A 24914-nucleotide genomic window follows, 5' to 3' on the forward strand; every position below is an offset into this window, starting at 1 on the left:
TTTCTGCAAAAACGATAAACTGCTGCCATTTATGCCCAAGTAGAGATGGTTTGGTTTTCCTTTACTGCATTACACGGCAGGTTAGTTGTCAAGCTTACTACTCAAGCGACCGTCGCTGTTGCGCTCTGGCAATTTACATAGCGACATTAATGCAACCTGTAAATAAGGCTAAGCCTGCTCCTTAGGACGTCATATTCTCAAACATAGCGACTCAAGTGGCGGACGCATTCCAGCATCATCACAGCTTCTGGTGACTCCTGTCCGTCGGCTATTGTGCTGCTGCAGATCGCCAGAGTCTGTCTATCAAGAGTACTACCCTAGAAAATAAGCCACAATCGCTGCTGAGTGCATGTCTTGGTATATCCGCATTCATGGTGGTCGTGACCCGTAGCTTTGCCAGGGAAAATAAGGAAAATGGCGTGGGCTCCCTGCCCCTGGCATAAGAAGTTAACTCCGCCAGTATTGTTGACACCTTTGAAGCATATATATCTCGGAATATGGTGGTTTCGGCAATCAAGCGTCGGGACATTGGCCAAGGCTCCTTTCCCATTGATTGCTGCCTGGGACCTCTTCCATCACCACGCTTTCGGGAGTAGAATTTATGGGCAAACAAAGCTTGATTCCATAAACACTGCTCCGGCCTAGCCGTACATACACAAAGACGTCCCCTAAAGCTATTTTAACTCCGGTAGTTATCAAAAAGGCTTTAGCCACGAAAGCTAGCCGGGGCATGACATGATCCAGGTATCTTGTTGTTAAGACTCCGCTAAACTGGTTAAGATAATCGCCATGGCTGTGGCCACGGAATACTGGTTCGGCCTGAAGAGCCTGAATTTTTGCCACGCCAAATCTCATGGAAATTTCCAAGCAAATCGCAAAAGACGCCAACGCGACACACGGGTCAACTGGTGCGTAAAAATAAGGTGTCAACTACGAGTGATAGGGAGCAGGATTACGCTATCTCCAGGCGTCTGCCTTACCAAACCCTACATATGTAGCCTTATTTGTCGCATAGCGCCCACCGGCTTTGCGAGTAACCGGATACAAGACAGCACCATTCATTTCTTGCTACGTCTCCCGGTTGGTGGTACTTTTACGGATACATTCGACTCAATAACACCAGTCTGTCTTGGAAAGAAGACGGCAGGTGGCCTATCAGTTGTTTGACCGCGGCGTCGTGGACTGTAGTAACCGTCGTAGGTGGAAGCTAGGTTATAGGGGCTCGATCAGGAAATGCAATTGCAGATAACAAGTATAACCCTTCGGGCTGGACATTTAGCCGTTAACTTCTTGCCTTCAATTTTGGCAACTTAAGGGTGTTCGAAGAATTTTATTAGATTATCACAATACTATTCTTACCCTGCAAGTGCTTACAATATTAGGATTCCAGACTCTTTAATTACTTTCTCATATTTATTAGAAGCAAGGTGGTTTTAGTTGGATTACACTATGGTCTGGGTATTTGTTCCACCACCGACTTTGGCCGGTGCGACTCGCGAGTTCCAAATAGTCTGGTGGGACATGGCACGAGTCAATATTGTCCGGTCGTAATCTATATTTTAGGGAACTCCCGTCCATCCCTGTTCTCGATGCGATACTCCGCGACTTGAGGGGCACCGTCTACCCCATGGCCCAGCACCGCCGCGCATGGCAGTTGTTCAGGCACCAGACAACTGCGGATTTTTTTTTTCGAGTAATCCTTTAAATAGAATCAGCTACAACCAATACGTACTTTCTCCCTTTCTCACACCAGGATCCCAGGGCATAATTTCGATATCTATATGGCTTAGGTTCGTTTCGTGGTATTAAAAGCAACGGCTTTCGGTAATGCTATTACTACTGTCGCATTACAATTCATTTATTATCAGGCCATAATGTGTTCATGGCATTACATGCACTAGTCATACTTGTATAATGTAGTTGTAGGCATTGTATGTCAAGCTTGATTTAGCTAAAGACTATGTATACATTTGTTCTTATAAATAGGAAGACTTACTCTCACATTTAAATCCAAATTACAATCCACACAAAAACTATTACCTACTCAACCAACTAGCCACCCACCAATACTCTACCATCTTTTCCTTTTTTTAAAAAAGACATTTACAATGAAGAACTCTCTGATTCTTGTGGCTACTTTTGCCTCCGCCTCTCTCGCTGGCACAACTTGGACGACGGAATATGTCTGCAAGCCATTTAATGGCAACAAGAACGCGTGCTATGATGCAGTCACTTTTTGTGCGAAAGAAGGGGGGAATAATCAGGCCATTTATGATTGTGTGGTCCGCGTTGCGAAGGAGCATGAGACCACCTCTCAAGACAACGGGGTGAAGCCAGATACGGCGGCTAGCCGTCAGTGTCAGTACGAATGGCGCGGCTGGGACGAAGAGGAAGACAGACCTTTAAAGGAAACTAGAACGATGTCTTGTTCTGATTATGATTTTCCGCTATGTTTTGACTGTGGGTTCGGAATGTACAACGACTGCCGCCCCTGCGACACATGTAAGGAACAATGTGGACACATCTAAGCATATTTACGGTCTGGAATTGCGAGCTGTTACGGGCTTTGCCTGACTGGAAATTGTCTGGTCGGACTAGTCCAAGGTGTGTAAATTCGTTTCGTTCCGCCTAGGTTGCCATGTTGCAACTATACGGTTGCAAGCTCGAGCCTCGCCTCGGTCTTGCTCTACTCCTTAGCTTTCTATAGAAAATTATACAGCAACTTTCTGTTAAACAAACCAATTGATTGCTTAGCGTAAGGTTTTCATGTGCTGAAAAATGTCTAGTATGAGAAAAATCCAGTCTAGACCTGTTGGTCAAGGCTCAAAGCGCTCCGACTAGTTGCATGCGAATCGGCCACAAACCCTCCACCTAGCCCGGTTGCTACACCATTCAACCGCCGGACTCTGGAGCAGCCCTACCGTACGAACCCTTAGCTGTTAGCCCTACAAACCTACTCTGGCATGAATGCGACATTCCGCGACTTATGGGTCTGCGATGAGGGTTAGCTGGTTCCAACTTCCATGTTATTGGTTAATGCCTCCTTTTCCCTTTCCCTACAAAGTAACTATAAGCCTGGTATTTAAGTACTCAAAAAATATCGAGGTCTGGTAGAAAAAGCGCTGACCCTGCTTGACAAGAAGACACAAAAGCTACAAGCATTAAACGATATAATTATCAAGGCACTTGACAGCCTTTAACTCTAGCCTGCCCGCTATTTGCTCAATTAGGGACCCTCGCGGTGTTGGAATAGGCGAGTCAGTCACATGAGGATAAGACAAGGGAAATCTAGTAGATGTATTTATAATGAGGATTGCCCCCAACTATCAGGTTGGTAGGCAAGGTGAATACAAGACAATAAGTACACTTTATGTTTAACACGCGGAGAGTCAGTACAGGCCTTGAAAGAGACATGGACTTGCATAAGTGCACGGTCCACAGAATGATCCCAACTCACTAAAGGACCGCGTGGAGTTAGATGGACCTCAGCCGTTACATTGGTGTACTATATACGCAATATCAGCTGATTCAGAGAAATCATTATTCATGCGAGTGCTTTTGTTCTAACAGACCTCTCAAAAAACCTAGTCTATATAAGCTACAAGAACCGCTGAAATCAATATAGCTATCACTACTGCAGCATTCCTATAAGCCTCTTTCAACGCCACTAACTCTGTATCCTTTATACACAAGGCGTACCAAGATGAAGGTCCTAACCGCGCTCGCTTTTTTTTTCGTCGATATCTCTGCGGCATCAGCGGTGAACAGCACGCCTATCGAACAGACACTGCAGCAACTTCAGCGAGGCAATCAGGTATTGGATCTTGTGCTCCAATACGGGTTTTCTCCAAAGCAAATCTCAGACCAGGCAAAAGCGCAAGTTAACGATGCCGTCTTTGCAATAAGAAGTGCTGTGGAAGAAGCAGCACGTGCTGTGCATTATGCAAATACTAGCCTTAGGATGGACGCGAATGACCTTGAAATCGCAAGGCGCAATCTCGGATGGGCAGCAGAGGTGAGTTGTCACCCGAAACATAGCCAGGGACTTTGCTAACAATCTGGCGCGATTATAGATCCTCGAATCTGATAGGCACCACTATTAGTTAGGGACAAGTTCCTGCTGTTATCAGAGGTGCCATGTTTTCTTGTAACTGCCGCGAGCTTGTTCCTCAGCAGCTTTATACAAGGGGTATCCGAAATGTAAGAGTACTATCTGCTTATAGAATATCTTATGGAGCCCACTCAGAATAAGCTTTTGTACGTTTGGTCTCCAAGTGGAGGATTAAGTTAATATTATGGTACATCATTATTAATAGAAGACTTGAAAACTTTGTGCCTTCGTTTGAGATCTTGTACAGGGGGTCTTTGTGCACAATTTGTAGAAATTGGACCCTACAAGTCTAAACAGATGTCGCGTTGAGACATCTAGCCCGTATAAAAACTCCCTTTAAATTTCTCACAACCGCCAGGTTAAGTCAAGCTTTTGTTCCTTGATGCTCTTTTGGGGAACCGCTGGCGGTTTAGTCTCCTCTACATATCAACTCCAATCAGATTCCGACTTATTGACTCTGGTCCGCATTAAACCCTTATTATTTGAGGAAACCTATGAATTACTATAATTATACATAAAGTTTGCTAAGGAGTACCTTGACATTACTATTCTGGATCCCCGATTCTTGCTCTATCGACTTGACCTCTTTGTTGATCTCAGACTGCAATAATCTCAAAGCTTTAAGCGTGTATTCCAAACTGCCAGAACGTCGCATGAGCTGCAGTATTAGCTGCTTGTGCTCTAGTGACGACCCGCTATCGACTTTCCTTTGGGCAAGCAAGTTGTGCAGAATCATGCGCTAGCTCTTTGGGAGGAACTGCAGGGCGTGTATTATAGGCCTATGGCGTGGGATAGAGCTGTGTCCTTTTGGGTTCCGGCCTGGGCCTCGCTACCAGCCAAGGCTGCATCAGAATTATGACATGGCTTTTGGCACATGTATAATGTCTTTTTACATCATGAAGTAAATTTAGGAATGAGTTCATGTAGCATCAATGTAACAGAACATCAAAATACTTGCGGCACGTTACCAGCAACTTCGATGTTGGGAGGAATATAGTAGGGCTCGGGTTGAAAGGCGCTGTAGCAACGTCTTCATCATTCAGCATCATCAACCTTTGTCAGCAGGCATCATCAATTCCATATATTCAATACCTTCTTGTTCCGGTGTTCAAATTGCTGTTTTGTTTCCAATAAATTGATCTATATACCCTGACCATATCACGTTAAATATTTCACCCATCTTTAGCAAGCTCCTAGTCTTACACCACCGCCAACCGGTGATGCCAACTACCACATTGTGACTAGAGGTACTCATTATTGATGTAATAGTCAGGTGCAACGAAATGTGTGGCGGGACAACAAGTGTCTATCTGACTAGTAATACTAAAAGCCCCCGACGCTTATCTTCAATCCTAGGATACTATACAATAATTACAAACCACAAAAGTAGCGTGGCATATTGAAACCCTCGGTCAACTAGTAGATATCATCTGTAGATACTATCTTTTCAATACGCCTGACGGGTACTCTGTTGTCCACCGGGGGGGCGTTCGACTGCTGAATATCTTCCCGTAACTGGTGCCAGAGCAGATAAAATCCAGCCAAAGCTGAGAGGCATCCAAACCCACCAGCTATTTGCGTAAAAATTGAACTCGTATCTACAAAGCCATCTGCCCGAGCAAAAGACGACACGCTGCTAAAAACATACACCATCTCTAATGAGCCGTACAGGATAATACTAGGAAAATTCCTATACAACAAAGTCAGCAGTTGGACTTGTAGTATATTGCAGACTATACTTTACGTTGACCAAGATGCAACGAAGAAAAATAGATTCACAATGCTCCAGACTATATACGAGTTATTACTTTCTTTGGCTCATGTCCCAAGTTCCACGCACGTCTGGTTGCTTACCTAGCTGGTAAATGCCAAGGGCATTGAAAAACTCGGCGGGGTTGGCCTTGTATGATTCGAAAATACCGAACGAGGGCGTAAGCAGCGCTCCGGACCCAAGGTTGTACAGCCCTGGTCGAGGGAACAGCGAACAAGAAGAGACTTAGCCGTTGCAATACTTGACAAGTCGAGAGGGGGCGCTCATTACCAAAAGTAGACATGATTGTGTATCCCATTGTGTTGCCCCTCACCATTTCCCACTGCGCCGAGATTAGGAGGCCCAGCCCGCCAAGGAAAGTAATGTTCGCTATAAAGACAGATTGGTTGGTGATGCCACGGAAGCCCGTAGCAGATAATGACGAGGCTAGTATCGTCGTTGAGAAGGCGACAAACACCAAGGCACTCTAGAGACACATTAGCAGACTGCCACACGGTCGTCTCGAATGGTGACTTGTACAGGATTTGCAAGCCGTTGGGATGCCATGGTTATCGAATGTAACCATGGCCACGTGTGGAATCAAACAGGAGTAGTTCTGGATCTAGGCTATCCATCCAGGGAAGTAGAGCTTTTTGTAACGTTCAATTGAAGTTGACTGCACGTAGTCGCTGCCTGTGATCTTGTAACCTCACTAAAACAGTTGATGTTTTAGTCGGTTGTCTGAGGCGGGACCTTGCCAGACATGCTTGACTCGTCAGCAACGCCGGCCTTGTTTGACGTCCTTGACTCGTTGGCAATGCACTGGAGGCCCTGAATTTCTGAGGGTGTTTTTTGTTGCAAATAGCTGTCGCTTCGCCATCTACTAAGCTGGCTAGGGTGTAGAGTCTCGCTCTGCTCATGCACCCCAAGTTTGCTGGCTGCATAGGCTTCCTCCAAGCGGCAAGATTATCGCTACATACAGCTGTCGCTTTTTAACCAGTTTCTTTAGTGTTAAACTCTCTCTATCTCGATGGTCCTTTTGAAGTCTCAAAATGTCAACTGGTTCTCTCTGCGCTCCTTTCTCCTTCCTTTACGAGACATTCCGCCTCCTTCTCGACGAGTTTCATCCCACAGGCACCTCCTTTGTCTGCAAATGTCACACGGTTGAGCCCCAACAAAGGTTGTTGGACCAACAACGGTTACACAACAACAAAAGACATTACGAATCCCAAATGAAAGCGAGCGCCACCCAAGGCCTCTAGAACGTACCGACTTCTTGTATTTATAGAGACCTTGACCTTGGGTTTCTGTTAGCCTCGTGGACAACCAAGGACCTTTGATGTCCTAGATTCAATTAGTAAAGATTGAATTGAACCCTCGTTCCAAGTGAAGTTACACTGCCCTTTTCGCGGCGGAGACGACGCTTAATGCAGAGTATATTCACCACGACGTCAGTCAGGCTTCAAAATATACGTTGCGTATTCTTGTTGGTGATACAAAGGGACCTTGCCGAGCCCTTAACTCTGCAGGAAGGTCTATGCTATCAATGACCGACTTGAATCAATGTTTTGTCGCTGGTTTCATCGTCCATGAGACTCCTTTCCTGTGCTTAATACTTCACCGTGACTCCTTCGGGTATATTACACGATTTGGAGAAACAATTTACATGAGATGCCACATGGACAGCTCCTCACTCTTGTTGGGTGAAAAAGGTGATGTTCAGAGGCTGTTGATCATGATGGTTGCTTCTTCTAGGACTCAAATTAAGGCTCGGATTGAGGGTCCCGACAGGGATCGTCAGTGGGTTCAACAGGGTATACAAGGAGTCGATGTACATGATTTTCAATCGAGATGTTCGTCAATCATGAATATCGTCAAATCCGTTCAATCAAGGCACCCCAAAGCCTGCCCTACACACGTTCGGGAAGTTGCATACTCTGACCCTCTTCCCCGAGCGGACTACGGGCCGTGGCCTCATCAGTCAAGACTCAGCTGTCGTCTCAATAAGTTCTGTAACTACGACGTCTCGCCTGCCAGTCCATGACTGAGTCATTTACTCGCCCCCGGCCAAATAGTCCCACAATAGAGCCAGCGAGCCCTGCATTCTCGGGATGCGCGATGATGAATCTGTGAGCTCGAGTACAGCCAAGTTCGATCAATATTGACATGACACATGGTGTCATGACGTCCGGTATAAATTGACAAACATGGGGCATTTCGTGTTCGCATTAGCAGGATCCAAAAGCGCCCTGCATCGGTGAAACCGAATGTCTTCTGAAACGTGTCACCGGGCCAAACCTGTAGTCACCGTGAACTATGAGCATCAGCGTGGCGAGGATCACTTGAATGCCTGCTTTGAGAAGTCGGCATGTGTGGGTTCTTTAGCATAAGTTTGAGGTAAAGCAGCCACATGTTCCACGTGCAAAACAAAAGAAAATACAAAATTGAGTCCCAGGTTCGACACACAAGCCAAGGTGCTATGCAGCCGACATCCTCTTGGGGGCAAAGAACACCAGTATTTCCTCAACTGTCTTTGCCATCATTCGCCCAACCGCCTCAATGCATTGCCAAATTTTGCATGGAATATAACATAGCAGCGAAACTATACCTGCGACGCAACCCCAAAGACACAGCCCCAGAAGGCCGAAAACTGCCCCCGTAAAGCCGTACATGACGTCGCCGAATGATTTGACAAACGACCACAGAAGAGTTGGAAACCCGACAAAGACAGCTTGCAAAACGGAGCAGAAGCCGTTCCACACATCTCTGAGAGTTATTTGCCTGAACCAAGAGAGCACTGCTGCAACCACAGTGTGGAAGAACGAAGCCGTCCTCTTGACAAGATGGACGACCCAGTGGCCAGCTTTGCCCAGGGCATCACCAACCCAGTTGGCACATATCCTGACGCCCGTGGGCACGGCTCGGATCAAGCGCCAAATGCCAAAGGCAACAGACTTGGCCAAGCGAGGTATTTTCCTCACGCCCCTAGCTATACTTGCCCCAGCAGCAGCGAGCCTCGAAGGCAACCTTTTGACCTGCAACTTGGCCCAGTCGGCGAACTCACGCCGCCGCTTCCACGCTGATTTGAGCATCTTGGCTGCAGCCTGTGCGGCTCCCTTGGGGACTTGCCAGACAAAAAACACGACAAACGTGCCAATCTTGTCGAGGGCAGTCCTTATGCGGTCCATTTCCTCCCGATGCGCAAAGCGCCATCTCATCAACGCACCACCACGTCTCTCTGGCAGATAGTCAACAATTTCGCGGTATCCATTGGCGGCAGCCAGTCGAAGGGCGAGGGCGCCATCGGGGGCGATCAAGGAGTCGTCGGCGTGGAATTCTTCCATTAATATCTTGACAATGGCAAGGCTGCCTGTCTCTGCCGCCAGTTGCAGGGCCGTTCTATCCAGAGTGTCCCAGTTGATGGTTATTTTGCCGTATCCATTGACCGTGGCGCCGCGTGAAAGCAGCCTTCGAACCATGCTGCTGTCGCGGACGCGCACCGCAGCCAGCAGGGGAGTCTCCCCCGATCTGCTCGTCGTGTTGGGCGAAACGAGGCCCGTGGCGATGAGGCGCTCAACCTTGTCACCGAGTCCCCGCTGTATAGCGTCGAAAAATGACCAAACGGTGTCAGCTTCGGCCTGATGGCGCTCTGGCGCATGGCGATGCTCCTCATTTGGCCGTTCGGAGGTGTTGTAAGCGGGCGGGTTCGCTGGTGCATACGAGATGGGCGAGTCGACGTCGGAGACGCGGTTGATGCCAGGGCGCAAGCTTCCCTCATCTGTGGCCGAATATATCGGTAACGTCGGATCCCCCTGTTCCACTTCTTGTTCTGCTAGGAAACTCATCGATGAGAGACTGAGAGTTGTGGGTGAAGTCGACCGGAGCTCGCCGCTGAATGCGTCTCCCTCAGTCCCCCTCTTATTGCTGGAGGAACGGAATTCCTGGCCTTTGTTGGGACAAATGACAAAGGTGGTTTCACCGGTTTGTGAGCGCTCAGGCAGGGGCTGAATCAATAATAAGGCCCTGTTGACACCCAACGCCGCCCGGTGACATCAAACGCCACCGGCTCAAAGCCTCGGATTGTCCGCTTGCATCAAAGAATCCGCCGTACGCAGCCTCATCAATCGGAGTATTCTGGACGCTTCTTCAAAGCTTCTGTTCCTGGTGGTGGGTGTGACTAGAGCTTGGACCATAACCGCTCACTCAATGGCAAAAGTGCCGTCGCCCATCTTGAAACGCGGCACGACATGGCAAATGGAGTCCGGCATACGAAAATGACAGGTCTTATTTTCACGATTGATTATATATGAAACGAGCAAGAACATCCAGAATTCGAGGTCTATTGCATGCAGCCTGCCGCATGCTCCCCAGGGCACCATGTAAAGAGCCATGGCTATTTATAGACAATCATTGATGGCCCAGACCTGCTTTCTTGCACCACGGTGGGAGACTGAAATTCCCAGAGACGCTATATAGAGGAACCGCATCTCTTCCCGGAAGCCCAAACCCAGGTCCTTTAAAATCGAGATAAATCCGCAGGCAGGTAACATTTTGACTGTCCGGTACTACTACCATTACCCCGTCCTGCCATCACTCGTTCCCCCCATCTTCATCAGAACCATGACTCGAAGCTTTTTCCTCGGTTCCAAAATGTCGGATAACGAGCCAAGCTGGCACAATGGATACAGCCCACAGCGCAAAGTTGATATATACGCCACCAACTTGGGCGATTATGGTAATGGACGACAAGCCATAGCTGACGGCTTGCCAAGCCGATTCCGTCCCTCGAAGAAGCGCCGCATAGCGAACAACCTCGCTATTATCTGTGGAAATATTCTGAATGATAAAGTACCTAACAATGTCAGCGAGGCCCTCGAATACATGCGCAGTCATGGTTGTCCACTTACAGAAAGAGGTAGTTTAGTTGGAAGCCGAGAGTAAGAAAGACAAAGACCAAGAATGCAGCCGCGAATCCTGGGCTGGACCAGTCGTACGTCGGCTGCGTATTTCGGAACTTGGTGACTAGAACCGTTGCCCACGTCCACCACGCTCCCTGCAGTATGACAATGAGCCAAAACGACGATCTTGCTCGTGTCTTGTGCGGAATCGAGGTACGATCAAGCCAGGACTGCGGTTGAAAATCCGTCAGCAGTGTCACAGTGGTGCCATTTGCGACATGGAGTCAAGTCATCTCACCCCGAGTACATTTCCGCCAATGACGGCTATTATCCCGGATAAAAATGACCCCAACGCCCTCGCGCGGACCGAGAACCAGACTAGCAAACGTCAGCCACGAGTTCCATCCCGCTCAAGGTGGCAACTCACGAGACAGGTAAGTAAAGAAGACGGCCTCTGCAAACACAGCCTGGCCAATGAAGAGCACTATAAGAAGAAACTGCTTGCTGAAAAACAGCTTGGTCGTGCGGAGTATTTCCCTCCCAGGGTTGTCGAGAATGGACAGGTCGACCTTTTTCCCATCCTTGCGCTCTACCTGATGGGGCTGGTTGAGCAGCAAGGCCACGAGGGGACCCGAAGCCTGCAGCGCAATAAAGATCAAGAAGACGGTATACGAGACCTTTCCGGCCTCGTCCTTGTCCGCGTTGAGCCCCAGGTTGATGGCGCCGCCGAGAACCTGCCCGGCAAGCCGATACGTCAGCCAGTAGCCCAGGGCCTTGCCCTGATTCCACGGCTCGGGATAGGCAATGGCGATGGCGGCCTCGGCCATCCAAAACACGCCGGCGGAGAGGCCGCAGAGCGCTGCGCCCAGGATGACGAGCCACTCTGTCCCGAATCTGTTGTTTGTGTAAAGCCCGGCTGCGTAGGGGGCGTATCCGAGCCTGGGGTTGTGAGTTTCAGAGTACCTTTTGACGTGCTTGACTTGACTTACGTTCCGAATATCAGGGCGCCCTTGATACCAATGTAGTGAACGAGCGCGCTTGATACCCAGCACGAGACAACCATGAGGCAGAATGTCAGTGCGTTGGCCGTGTTGACCAGGTACGGCTTTTGCGCGCCGCCGCCGCCGAGGGAGTTCATTGCACCCCATATTCCTGGCGCCGCGAAGTTACACAGACCGAGAATGGTCATGTTGTAAAAGGTGGACCGGTACCATCTGACTGCAGACTGTTAGATGACGCTGGCTGGCTTGTCCCGGCAGCAATACACGTACCCTTTTGCTGGCGTTGAACTGCCGCTGCTTCGGGTTCGGGCTTCGTCGTGGAGGACATGTTGTGTTGATGTGCCTCGGGGGAGTTGCGCAGTTTACCACGCAATGTTTGAATAAAGCCAGCCCATACAAGCAAGTGTCCGTCTTAAATATGCCACATTGATGTTTGTATGCTTATCTGACAGAGGTTGAAGTGGATAACGTGTACAGTGTCGCCAGCACCCAAGACAATCACGTCATCATCCTGGATGAGGGTTCAATCTTGACTTACACGCCGCCAAGTACATTGGCTCGATTGGCATTGCTCCGACGTCGGTAGGAGAACCAGACGCCGTCGCAAATCACGAATCCCGCATTTCGCACATCATCCACAGTCAATCCATGTCTTTGACAAGCTAGTGTATTTTCACGCAGCCACTATGGTAAATCCCACCAGCTTTCATGCAGCTCTCTCAAGTCCATGTCCGCAGGGCTCTTCAGATACGACGTCATATCCGACCCCGGGTCCAGCTCCTTTCGCGTCTTGCCATTCCCAAAGTACCAGAGAAACCGATTCCCAGCGCCGCCGAGATACTCATACTCAAAGTCCTCCCACCTCGGCTCTCGCCGAACCAGACTCAAGTGAGCGGCGCTGCCAGGCCAGACGCCATGGATTCGAGACCCGGCCCGACCGCCGTTATACCACGAGCTGCAGTTGTCAGACAGCACCGTGTCGGCAAAGAAGGCGTCGCAGTACTGGACAAAGTCGTCGGCCGCTGCGCCCGACGCGCCCATCGCCTTGATGCCTTCCCTCGACACCTTGCGCAGAATCTTGGCAAAGTAGGCGAGCTGCGTCTCTACGGAATGCGGCACCGTCCCCGAGGGTCCCGTGCCGTGCGGGCCATGCAGGAACAGCAGGTTGGGGAAGCCGGGCGTCGCCACGCCCAAGTACGTGTAGGGAAACCCGTAGACGCCGTCTTGCCTCCACAACTCGGCGAGCGTCTTGCCGTGGGCGGTGATGGACAAGGCCGGCACCAGGTCCGACCTCGATCCGGTGGCGCAAATCACCGCATCCACAGCCCGGTGCTTTCCGTCTTCTGTTTCTATGCCCGACGCGGTGAAGCGCCGGATCTTCGTCTGGATGTAGTCTACATTGTCTTGGACAATGGCCTCCAAGTAGCCCGGCCCGGGGGTAAGTCGACGGCAGTTTGGCGAAAAGTCGGGCACCAGCTGGTCCGCGAGCTCCGGTTTCCCAGCAAGCCGTCGCTTCATGATGCTGGTAAAGGTTGCCTTGAGCTCGGCGTTTTCAGCCGTCCCGCGGAAGAAGGAGTCGAACCGTCGCCAGTACTTGTCCTCGAGCGCCTTCCGGAACTCGAGGTATGCCTCGTCGTTTTGGAAACCCCCCTGCTCGTCCTGCGAGATGGGCTGCGCCTCGAGGGTTCTCTCGTCGCCCGCCCAGCTCGTCGCTATCCACGTCTTGCTCCTCGCGTAATGGTCGAGGCGGGCGACCTTTTTCTGCAGATTGGCCACGACTTGGATCCCGCTTGCGCCGTTGCCAATCACGGCCACCGTTTTGCCGGCTGCATCAAACGTGGCATCCCAGTTGGAAGCGTGTCGCAGGGTGCCCTTGTACTCGGACATGCCCGGATACTCGGGCAGCTTCCAGTCGTTGAAGCGCCCGACTGCTGCGATGACAAAATCGTACTCTAGTGTTGATGCGCTCCCCGACTTGGTTTCCGTCACGCGAAGCGACCACTTGCCCGCGTCGGCGTCCCATCTCGCAGCGTCAACGCGGTGGCCAAACTTGGCGTACTTGTACACATTGTACTTGCGGGCAACGGACTGCCAGTAGTCTCGTATCTCGTGGCCCGGCGCGAACTTGTCGGACCAGTCTTTCTTGGGGGCAAATGTAGATTGATACACGTGCGAGGGGATATCACAGCGCACGCCGGGATAGATGTTCTCCAACCATGTGCCGCCCTATTTGCATGTTAGCCGAGTATGATATTGCAACCACGCAAAAGCCAACTCACAAAGTCGTTATTCTTTTCGATAATTGTCAACTCAATTCCGGGGACCTTGGCCGGCAGGAGAATGCCTGCAAGGATGCCGGCCAAACCACCGCCTATGACGGCAACTTGGAGTGGGCGTGGTTCATCAATGAATCTATCGATTAGCGAAACCTTGGGCAGCTCATACGATAGCTCAGGTGGGCCGCTTGAGCCATTAATGTCTTGCTGGAGTGTACGCCCCTTGATAAATGGCGTCCCGCCATTCTGGTGGCGTTGTGTCTGGCCCTGGGGCAGCGGTTCCTCAGTCGCAGCAGTCATTTGTTTCCTTGGATGTTGATGAACAAGAAAGCGACCGACTGCCTCCAGGGCGCTGAATACTTATGCCCTGCTAGACCTTTCCACTCAATGCGCGGGCTGGCCGTCACGTTGGCGTTGGCGGAGCACGTAACGACACCCCAGGATCGCATCATCCAACTAGCCGATTGTCCATCCAAGGAACAGGGCCCTTTGCGGTACTGGTCGGGCATTGTACCGGACAGCCACTAATTGTCTCTGTGGAACTCAATTGGAAGGGTTCTTTTCTTGAGGCGCGGCCAATTACGCGCGCACGCCTAGGTCTCTGTTACTCACCGTCATGGCGCGTAGCCAAGTGGTGACGTACTTGACCATGAGAGACTTGTTCTCCTGTTGACGCGAATCAGCGCAACGTGACGCGCAAGTAAACCTCCATATGTAGCATCAGGTAGAAACCTATCCCAGTGAACGACTCGTTTGGCGAATGCACAGGAATAGTATCTTTAGTCGTCCTCTTCAATGGTCTGTGAGGCGGATGGTGGGACGACGACTATCTGTTCTTGCTCATCACGGCAAATGATGTTGTTGGAATAATGGGGAGCGCTCTCAATGGCAATGGCTTCAATTCCATCTCAATTCTATCGTCCTAGCCGTGAGGATTCACATCACTCCAACCATGAATTGCCTTGACAAGAATCACTTTGAACACAACCGGTGTAAAAGGCGTAGAAAAGATGCATCATGGCGAATATCTACATCGTGTGGCCGTGATAAACCAAGTAAGCGGATTGGCTCCTTTGACCCAGACCTTTCAATTCGATGGCGGAACAAATAGTATGTAGCCCTGATTCAAACAGGACTTGTGAGCAGAGTTCAAACAGTTTCCATAGTCACCTTGCCGCGTTTCTCCATAGCGAACAATGCAGTGTCGTCAGCAGGAAAACCCCACGGCTCTGCATCGCCTAGCCTTGTCGGCCTTTATAAGAACTGCCTGTTCCGGTTCATTTCCAGGGTAGCAGTCCGCACAGATGGGGTAGTACTGCCACACTGCGCTTTGCTTGCGTGCAAAAGTGTAGTCGACAACATGGCAAGTCCGGGCAGTGTACTACGCCCGGCTTCCACGGCCAACGACTTGGGGAAATGAACACGGCCAGAAAGGGCATGATGACGATTGAGCTCGCCTAGAACGTATTGTTAGCTTGTTATTAAACCATGGGAGTGAGTGAGACACATTGTTGCTTTTGGGTAATGGCATATGGCGACCCCGATGCTGCTCGATCTGCAACCTCTTGATATTATAATACGCAACAGCTTGGCCGACGATGAAAATAAAGGAGCAATTTTAGGGGCGGTCTGGAGTGATAAGGAACCCCCAAAGGCATCATATACAATGATAAAGACTCTGGTGGCACCGGCGATGGAAAGCAGAAGGATCATGTATCCGGTGATGCAGTGCAAGAGCAGCGCCTTGTGCCAAACGACGGGAAGAAACTGCAAGACAACCATTATGATTGCCGGCAATACGGCACAGAGATGAAATGGCATACCGGCTTTTGATAGTCTGTGCGAGTGGTAATAGGATTTCTCGGAAAGCGCATGTCCAACCGAGATTTTGGGTTGCAAAAGATGCCATTGATGTCGAGGTACATGAGGCGCGACAGGCAAAATGCCAATAGTACGCATCCCAAGACGAGCCACAAGACAAAGTTGAAGCCTCCGGAAAAGCCTAGATGAATGTATGCGCGCCTGCTTTTGGCAACAAGTTTTGTCGGCGGGAGGTCTGTAAGAAGCCGTTGTGGATGCATGTCATCAGACAAAGTTGGTTTACGTCGGATCGCGGAGGAACTGAATGAAATCCTCGGACATTTGGCGGGAATTTATATTTCTTGTACATGATCCAAACATGCAGAGAACAGTGAAAACCTCATCTTCATTTCATATACAGCCTCTATCCGAGCCCATGGATTGCGTGTCCAGTTCATGTCCATGTCATCTCGCTTGACTGCTTTCCTTTCGTTTCCCACTTGGCATGCCAGAAGCGCGCAGAATGAATCCTAAAGAGGCTTAGGGCAGCGTGATGCGAAATACATATGTCCGGTCTTTGGAGTACGTTGAAACTAGTTGGTGCGATATTCTAGGCAATGCGCCGAATGTAAAACTGACTCTAATCGACATGGCTTAACCAAGCCTATATCGTTCCAATCGATTCCCTCCGTCTATCACTCAGCTCGTCTCACTGTCCACGTCCTTCTGCCACAACACAGAGACCTCCTTTCCTCCACCCTTGCCCGCAGGAAGGCTTTCCAGGCCCAGAGACTTGAACCCGAGGCGGCGGGGGATGGCACCGCTTCGATGGTTGCGCTCATCGTGCCTGATCTGCACGTGCTCGGCGCCCACCGCAAAGGCTGTACGAGTCAGAAGCGACGCGGCGCGAGTTGCGAGTCCGCGACCAGTGGCTTCCTTCGCAAGCCAGTAGCCGACCTCGAGGGTATTGGGTGCCTTGGTAGCCGGTGTCATCAGCCCAAACGAGCCGCTGATGCGGCCGTCGACTATGATGGCAAAGTCGTACGACTCTCCGTTATCCCATGCTTTGGATGTGAAGTCGAGGAATTGCTGTGCTTTGGTGAGATCGTATCCGTCGGCAGCCCATGGCATCCACCGCGCCAGCTCGACGGCCGAGCCGCTCGCGGCCGCGTGTAGCTCGGCCGCATCAGAGAGCTTCCATCGTCTCAGAACTAAATCGCCTTCAACAAGACGTTCTGGCGGTGCACGGATGGTCCTTGGTGGCGTGACATGCTCGTGTTGGTGGCTGAGTGCTGGCCGTGATGCGGCACCTTGGCCCTCTGCAGGACTGGTGGAATCGGCAAGATTCTTTGTTTCGACATGGATTGATGGCATTGTTTCCTCGGCTGCTAGGACGCCAAGTATAGCATGAGGTTTGCTGGCCAGCTACCTACCTGGTATGTAAAGACCGTCGACACTTGACGGTACCATGTTGGCCAGTCTACCGAGTAGCAATGTCGATATGAGTCACCCACGTGAAATCGCCAAATCAGGAAAGCAGGAAGAATGAATTGTTTGCGAGGTGGCCGCTTGGCTCCACATTTCTCTTGCTACTCTTTCTTACTCTATAATTGATTTATGGAAGCTCGTCGCCATCCACAGTACAATCCGGTATGGTGTAGTGGCTAACATCGCTCGCTCTCACCGAGCAGCCCAGGGTTCGATTCCCTGTACCGGAGAATTTCAGTATGGCTTGAATTTTTGCTCGTTGGATGTGTTTGATCTTTCCGTCTCGTTTATCTTATGACTTTTTTTTTTTTTGCCCAGTGACACGTGAGGAGCCAGATGTTCCAGGAGCATTTTTCACGAACCTAGGCGGCGACAATGTTACAAGGAAACATCATGCAATAACAATAACTTGGAAAATCTGAAAACCACCCCAAGATGACGCTATTGCGACGCGATATTGCTGTGAGTCCAGCCCGTAGACTTTGTAAATATATCTCATGTCAGACGAATAGTTTTTTCCGCGCTGTCATTTTTCCCTTTTGGCATTTCTTCGTTCGTACCTCTGCCGTAATGTCTCGAAACCTCAAACTGCGGACCCGCTTTGCATCTGTGACAAGGGTACAATTGTAGACTTGGAATAAAAAGGTTCAAATTCAGGGATAATCAACAAGGGTATCAAACCTCCTTGGTTTCTAAGAGAAAGAAAGAGACGAGCGACCACTATATATACATGAAGAGAATGTCTGTGTAACCAACAGGTCCTTTGTCGGCAAAGTCCCTTTGTTGGCCTTCACCATCTGTTGGGCCTTGTCCGTGTAACAGAATCGTTGAACCGTTGACAGGCAAGACGCCTAGCACGTCTGGTAGGGTCAATGGGGCCACATGTTCCAATGCATGTCGCCACGCCAGTTGACTGCTCCCGGTCATGGATGTGCCGGAGCCGAGACCCGGACTTGGGACTTACCAATGACGAGCTGCGATTTGGCGGCGTACATTAGCAAAATACCTCATGTGGGACGCCTGCTGATAAGTAAAGGAATTGGAGCGGGATCTAAGTCAAAAGTCAGAGGCTTTGTTGCCATCCAGGTGTGGCACACGACCAAACTCACGAGTAGTCCATAAAATTGTACATATTGCTTCGTCGCCAGCCGCCACAGGCCCAAACCTTGGGCCTAGGGTCGTCACGTGACGGTTCTTCTTGTGGATACGTATCGTCGATGTCATCCCCAGGAAAGCACCTACGCTCGCCCCAATTCCCCGACTCAAATGTATGATACAAGCCAAGATAGTGACCAACCTCGTGGGTAGCGATGTGGTTCTGGTTTACCCAACCCTCGACCCCAGGGACACTCTGAGCAATCACCGTGCACCCATCGCGAATGAATTCCACGTACTCAAGTTGGCGAGGGATGGGATAGTAGCAAATTCCAAAGGTTCTTGGGCCATAACGTTCTTCCCCCGGAAAGGATGCGATGAAATACATGTTCAAGTCTGCGTATCCGCCCCGGCGTAAGTAGTACTTCATACGAATCTCGTCGTAACCATAAGCCCACTGAGTGTTCCTTGTATACGAAACATCAGCAAGGGTAAAGGAAATTCCGACGTATCTGTATTGCTGGTTCATAATTTGTATTTGCCGTTCGATCAAATGCCTCTAAGTGCAATTTCAGTCTCCCGGGCTGCTCGATTCCAAGAAAACTTGAATTTTACCTGTACATAGCCACCATCGGCCCTTCCATAATCGAATACGACATGCGCATAAACCTGGATGTTGGCGTTTTCCAGTTGTCGACGTGTGAGGGACGAGTTGGAGGCCTCGAGTCGTAGTTTGCGGGAAATTTCCACAAACTCTTGGCTTGGAACCTGCTCTTCGCACGGCGACGCTGCCTCTTGACGCACATGGATTGCGCCTGCATTGACGGCATTTGCCATGAGCATGGCAACCAAAAAGGTGAGCAAAGACATTGCAGAATGCATAATAATACCAGCCAGTCACCAAAGGACTGGATAACTTGAAAAGGAGTGACGAAAGCGAATGAATGGGTACATCACGACTGAAATTTACAGACAAGGCTCTCACATTTATAGCATATGCCAGAGTGTTCATCGTCCTGCGAGTATCTCGGCCTACCGCGTCAGGCGTCGACTGACCCGTTAGTTTGGACCAAGGATCAATGTCACTTGCCATGGCCGAAGGACTACTCCCTGCCAGGGCCATGTTTCATATAACTGTTGTAAAGGAATAGTATTATTATGGATGCCAGCATAAGGTAATCTTGAGATTTCCCGCTCATCTTGCAAATTATTGTCCAACAAAAGGTCTTCCAAAAAAGCCACGTTGACCTGTGCTGCGAGATCCACCGCGATGCAGTTCCGCGGGCCTAGATGAAACAACAGTCTCTTTAACTGCGGAATGACTCGGGGAGGCTCGCTTATCGAGGAAAGTTATATGGCAGAGGAGTCTCTGCGAGCCATCCCGCAGCTAAGGAGTTAATGTGGGACATTGCTCCTCAGATAGATTACAATATGAAACCTATTAAATTGGCAATGCAAACGCCGCCTTATATGCGACTAAAGAGAACGTGGACCGTTAAACATAGCATTAAAGTAAACTGCCAACGTAAAGACTGACCCAAGTTTGCAATTAGCCTTACCAAGTCGCCAGCTTTTCTTCTTTTCTTTGCCCTTTTTATTATACACACTAGTCTAGTATATTCGCTATATATCTCTAGACTGTCACAGGGCGTACTTTGCCATAGTATGGCCTGATAAATTACTGTAGCATTAGTGCGATCCATCTTTATAAACTTTATAGTAAGTGGGGCTGGGAGGGCCAATTATGCAACTTTGTGTGTAATTCATGGCTACCATGGTTGTGACCTATAACTGCATAGCTTAGCCCCAGAGTGTTGGCCCTGCGTCGTTTCGGAATATACTAGTTAACGCGACTTGTCCAGCTAAACCCGCACATCCTCCGCTTTACTATCAATATTTCAATGCTGCTTCAGCTTATATCGCCAAAAACGAAGGGTAATTGGCAAGCGAAGACGGGCGTGGCACGTTGGCGCGACCCTTCATTCTCCCCAGCCTGTCACAACAGCTGGAGAATAATCAATGCCAATGGTCGGCCCAAGACACAAAACGTCATATTAGATGCACACGATAGCTCAATCGGATGAAAGCCCGGTGTCTTGTCCAGGAATCCTTCCACGGAATGGATTCCGACAATCCCCGGCGAGACGCCCGGTCGTAGGCTGCGGAAAGGGGCAAAGGGGCCATCGTCAGGTTCCCTCTGGACAGGTCCGCGGATCCGAACAGCAAATACGCGGAGCATGGGTGACCAGACCCCTATTGTCGCGGGCGCCAGAAAATGGTAACGAGAGCGTGGCCGGCACATAATGTCTGGTTGCTTCAAGACTGAGCCGCTGCCAACAGTATCGATGCTGTTTTTAGCAGAACGGCGCTGTCATGGCAGCAGAACTAGGATACGGGGGCATTTGCAGAAGTACTAGATAGCAGCGCCGTAGCCGACTTTGCGGACGATTTAGGGCAAACACCGTTGATCTTTCTCCCGGGCTGCTGAGCGTGGCTGTTGCGAAGTCATAATGTTGCTGCTCGGGGGAAACATTGAATGCCAAGGTAGATTCCAAGGACCACTAAGACTGGATGCCGCTCTTGCTCACCTCTAGTGGAGGCTATAAAGTAGCCGCAAAATTGTTTATTGCTTTAATATTTTAGAAATAGAAATAGTCGCTTTTCAAGACAACAAAGAACGCTTACACAAAGTAATAACTGCAAACGCCAGGGGCTATAAAGGGATTATTAATACTCCACTCTTTAATATTATTATTTTTAATATATTAAATACATAATATTATTATATTACTCATAATTAAGCTTAATTAAAATACTATAGGTCTTACTTAAAAGAAATATTCACGTCAACTTCTTGGACAAGTCACACCGCACCCCTTTTTTATACGTTATAGAAAAGCGAATAAATAATTTATCACGATAAAACCTAGGCGTAGTTGCAAAGTCTATGTATAAATATGCTATAACACAAGCTTGCCGCTCATGCAGTCAACTCGAATTTATCTGATTCAAGGAGCTGTGACCGCCCGCACTATTAGTGAAAGGGCGACTAGTTGGCTATAAAAAGACAACTTACCTCTAACGCCGCTTCGATATTCACCTTGGCCTTCTAGGGCGATTTTCCTCGATGAGTATTCTTGCGTAAAACAGCAACCATGTCATGTTTTTACCGCTTTTCTAGTTTCCTCAATAGTTTCCTTTACATGTAAATTTGCGAAATACGCTATCGCCTCGGCATACGGCTGGTTTCGCGTCAAATCGTACCCTCCCTTTGCGTTTCGCTCAAATTGCTGGAGTGTCCGTTCGATAGGGTGCTATTTAATCCCAATATAGCAGGGAGGTTAGCGAAGAGAAGAACGAGAGTAGTTGAGACCTTAATTGTAGAAGCTTGTAGGTTTCTTCGCGTTGTATAGAACGAATATAATAATAGTAGGATAATAGGTTGGTAACATGGCAATGCCACTGTGGTCTTTATATAGTCTTGGACGTTGCCTGACGCATCGTGGATTATTGGATTATTGCTCTAGGGCTATTTAACCGCTGCGCCTGTAATCCTTGCGATGCCCTAGCCACGTGTTTGTCCGATAGTATAACTCTGCTATTCTAGGATATAGCTAAAGCGTAAATTAATAACCAGTTTGTTCCTGGCGCTGCTGCTTGGTATAAAACCTGTGGAGAAACTCTTATTCGCTGGTTACGGTAAATGACCTATTAACCACATAACGCCCAACCCCTTGGATTGGCCGTCCCAATAGGAGAGGACTAGAATAACTATCCCGTGGGAAGACTAGTCATTACACCGCAACACGAAATAGGCTCGAGAGTACACATGACCTGACTATTGCTCACTGTCGGTTTATCTACACTCTTATTCTATTATTACTTTACAAGGGATTATCTTATAGAACACAGCAAGTCTCGTGGATATTATACTAGTAAACTTTTATAAAAAACAAGTACCAGCCTGTTTCGGAATTATTCCTCGTAATATCTAGGGCAAAGGGACCCCTACAAGCCTTGCCGTGATCCTATAATCCATAATCTGTGTTAGTTAATATAAAATCATGCATTTATCCCACCAAGGCGTGCCAGTTGCCCTACTGGTCACGTAACCGTCTAGGTCTAAGATCCTAATACTAGTAACTTCCGCCTTAATTAATCGCGCTATGTGCCACATTAGGCTTTTTAATTGAAGCCCTTACCACACCTTAATATGGTGTGTGGCACGTGTACTGCACTTTTATCCAGTCTAGCGTGGGCCGCGTACTAATAATTAGAAAGATCATCAGTTTTCTAATAAATTCCACTAATTTATCAAGATTATCTAGTATAAGTTTACGAGTCAAGTGCGCATACATAGGGCGAAACATTTAAACGCAAAGTCTGCTCAAAAGGGATACCAAGGCGAACTCGTTGGACGAGTAACTCGCCTCCATTGCCATAGCGTCGCCGCAGAAGGCAGACATGAAGAGTCGATCGGTGCAATACTACTCCAAAGAGGTGCCGATCATAGATTCGCGAAACAACCAAAGCCACACTCTGTCCCATGCGGCCGTAGGCGGTTCCACGAAAATAACGCAGTTACTCCTCGAACGGGGTGCCCAGGCAGACGTCGAGGACGAGAATAGCTCTACGCCGTGAGCCCTTGCCGCAGAAGACGGGCATCAGAAGCAATGAATGAGCATGTTTCTCCGGGACGCCGTCGGCCCTGATGCCTGAGGGCCACTCATTTTTCACAGACGACAAAACATTCAGCAGGTCGATATACATGATGCGGGAGGTTTGACTATATTCCCCAGCATACGCGGAGTAACAACTGCATTTGAATAGCCGAACCGGCGTACCAGCCCGCCAGTGCTCTATCCAAGAAGCCAACCCTCCATCGACACCTAACCTTGCATCACCAACGCAACTACAACCATGGGGATATCATTCATCCATGTCCCCTTGCTCTAAAGGAGTAGAATTTGATAAGAATCATGTACATTACATTCATGTTCCACAAACACCGACAGCCACCTCCTCTCGTCTCCATATGAGACGCCGCCATCGCCTCTCACGCACCCCCAGTCTTGGGCCTGTACTGCACCGTAGACGGACACTTGCCCTTGGTGCCGTCCGGGGCGGAAGCGACAAACTCGCCGCCCTGCAGCGACCCCCGGACATTGAAGTGGTACCAGACCTCGTTGAGCACTTTGCCCCTGCACCCCAGCGTGACGTCGGCGCCGTGCCGCCCGGACAGCGCGCCCCGGACCCGGTCGAGCGAGTACGTCTTGCTGGACGAGGGCGTGATGCCCGCGTCCTCCAGCCACCGGTACGTCGGCAGCGTCTTGAACAGGTCGACGGTGGTCCGGAAAAAGTCGGCCGCCTCCTGCCTGGCCCTGTAGCCGTCGTAGCACCTGGGCTCGAGGGTGCTGATGCAGGTGCCGTGCTTGGCCCATTCGTGCTCCCAAAAGGTCTCGTCGTCGCCCTTGTAGTCCTTCCAGAACCGCCTCATGTAGGCCAGGGTGTCGGCGGCGCCGTTGCCCGTCAGGATGTCCTCGATGCCCGTGTAGGCGCGGCTGCCGTCGCACTGGGCGGGATACGTGCCGTCGCAGTTGTCGGGCCAGAGGCCGTGGATCGTCCAGGAGTCTGCACGGCGCCCCGTGTTAGCTTGTCCCCGGGCTATGTGGCCGCGCGACTCTACCTTGTGGCCCGGTGGCCGGGTCGGTGTCCCAGAACTGCGTCTGGAGAAGCTGTCCCGTGGGAATGAAACAGCATGTATTCTCGACGGCCGTCTGGTTGTGGCACGACAATGGCGAGTCGGCCGGGCAGGCCTTGGGCCCTGCGGCAAAGGGGCTTGCCGCGGCGCCCGAGGCGAGGACGAGCAGACGGGCCAGGTTGCGGAGAGAGGCCATTTTGAGAAAACCCTTTGAGAAGCCCGTAGACAATGATGCGGCGTGGCTCGTTTGGATGCAGACAAACCTCGGTCAAGCCATGGACGGCCGCCGTTGGTTGTTTTTATAGTTTTGCTTTGCTGTCTCCTTTGCCTCATGCCTGTTGGCGATGATTGTGAAAAAAAAGGCAGGCCGGACAGGATTGGATGACTGCGCCGACACTTGACGACGCATAACGACGATCGGTGGGACGGATGGCCCCAAGAGTTTCGCATCGCGCCAAACATGGCCACATGGTGTCTTGGATTGGCTGGGAAGCTCAACGTTTCTGGTAGGTGTCATTGCCCTCGCTTACGGGAGGACATCTGGACCAGGGCGAAGTGGTCGGCGCGGGCATCGGTGCCCAAGACGGTCTAGCGGCAGTGTCTTGGGAGTGAGATGCTCGCACGATTGGACTTCCATGTTGGATAAACTAAGTTATATCGGTGTTGGTGCGAGTAGCGCGGGTTGAGTGCATGTGGTTCGTCCGAGGTGACGGCCATGGCTGCTCATAGGCCGTGAGGGCCTGGCGCCGGACGCTCGACTCGAGAACCAATCATGATGGCCATGTAGCCGGGGC

At 50.1% G+C, this 24914-nt stretch overlaps 8 protein-coding genes across 8 annotated transcripts; 1 reads left to right on the forward strand and 7 right to left on the reverse strand.

Annotated features, from left to right (window-relative positions):
- Positions 1 to 3703: 3703 nt before the first annotated feature.
- MAA_10927 (uncharacterized protein) lies at positions 3704 to 4103 on the forward strand (the record flags this gene model as incomplete). The annotated part of the gene is made up of 2 exons (XM_011412873.1): positions 3704 to 4015; positions 4074 to 4103. 2 exons carry the CDS (start codon positions 3704 to 3706, stop codon positions 4101 to 4103), a joined length of 342 nt encoding a protein of 113 aa, XP_011411175.1.
- Positions 4104 to 8338: 4235 nt separating this feature from the next.
- MAA_00448 (Ankyrin repeat protein) lies at positions 8339 to 9706 on the reverse strand (the record flags this gene model as incomplete). The annotated part of the gene is made up of 1 exon (XM_007818446.1): positions 8339 to 9706. The coding sequence occupies one exon, from the start codon at positions 9704 to 9706 to the stop codon at positions 8339 to 8341; it is 1368 nt and encodes a 455-aa protein (XP_007816637.1).
- Positions 9707 to 10451: 745 nt separating this feature from the next.
- Positions 10452 to 12088, reverse strand: MAA_00449 (DUF895 domain membrane protein; the record flags this gene model as incomplete). The annotated part of the gene is made up of 5 exons (XM_007818447.1): positions 10452 to 10713; positions 10769 to 10883; positions 11187 to 11698; positions 11749 to 11977; positions 12031 to 12088. 5 exons carry the CDS (start codon positions 12086 to 12088, stop codon positions 10452 to 10454), a joined length of 1176 nt encoding a protein of 391 aa, XP_007816638.1.
- Positions 12089 to 12444: 356 nt separating this feature from the next.
- Positions 12445 to 14336, reverse strand: MAA_00450 (FAD dependent oxidoreductase; the record flags this gene model as incomplete). Its single annotated transcript, XM_007818448.1, has 2 exons — positions 12445 to 13986; positions 14040 to 14336. 2 exons carry the CDS (start codon positions 14334 to 14336, stop codon positions 12445 to 12447), a joined length of 1839 nt encoding a protein of 612 aa, XP_007816639.1.
- A 2199-nt stretch (positions 14337 to 16535) lies between these two features.
- On the reverse strand, positions 16536 to 17210 carry MAA_00451 (GCN5-related N-acetyltransferase (GNAT) domain protein; the record flags this gene model as incomplete). The annotated part of the gene is made up of 1 exon (XM_007818449.1): positions 16536 to 17210. One exon carries the CDS (start codon positions 17208 to 17210, stop codon positions 16536 to 16538), a length of 675 nt encoding a protein of 224 aa, XP_007816640.1.
- A 1074-nt stretch (positions 17211 to 18284) lies between these two features.
- Positions 18285 to 19289, reverse strand: MAA_00452 (metalloprotease 1 precursor; the record flags this gene model as incomplete). The annotated part of the gene is made up of 3 exons (XM_007818450.2): positions 18285 to 18375; positions 18434 to 18939; positions 19035 to 19289. 3 exons carry the CDS (start codon positions 19287 to 19289, stop codon positions 18285 to 18287), a joined length of 852 nt encoding a protein of 283 aa, XP_007816641.2.
- A 3711-nt stretch (positions 19290 to 23000) lies between these two features.
- On the reverse strand, positions 23001 to 23189 carry MAA_10928 (uncharacterized protein; the record flags this gene model as incomplete). Its single annotated transcript, XM_011412874.1, has 1 exon — positions 23001 to 23189. The coding sequence occupies one exon, from the start codon at positions 23187 to 23189 to the stop codon at positions 23001 to 23003; it is 189 nt and encodes a 62-aa protein (XP_011411176.1).
- Positions 23190 to 23475: 286 nt separating this feature from the next.
- MAA_00453 (Ribonuclease T2, active site protein) lies at positions 23476 to 24316 on the reverse strand (the record flags this gene model as incomplete). The annotated part of the gene is made up of 2 exons (XM_007818451.1): positions 23476 to 24050; positions 24106 to 24316. The coding sequence occupies 2 exons, from the start codon at positions 24314 to 24316 to the stop codon at positions 23476 to 23478; spliced, it is 786 nt and encodes a 261-aa protein (XP_007816642.1).
- Between the last annotated feature and the right edge of the window lie 598 nt (positions 24317 to 24914).

Source organism: Metarhizium robertsii (genome assembly GCF_000187425.2).
Source record: "Metarhizium robertsii ARSEF 23 chromosome Unknown MAA_Scf_3, whole genome shotgun sequence".
In the NCBI taxonomy this organism is placed as follows: Eukaryota; Fungi; Ascomycota; class Sordariomycetes; order Hypocreales; family Clavicipitaceae; genus Metarhizium; species Metarhizium robertsii.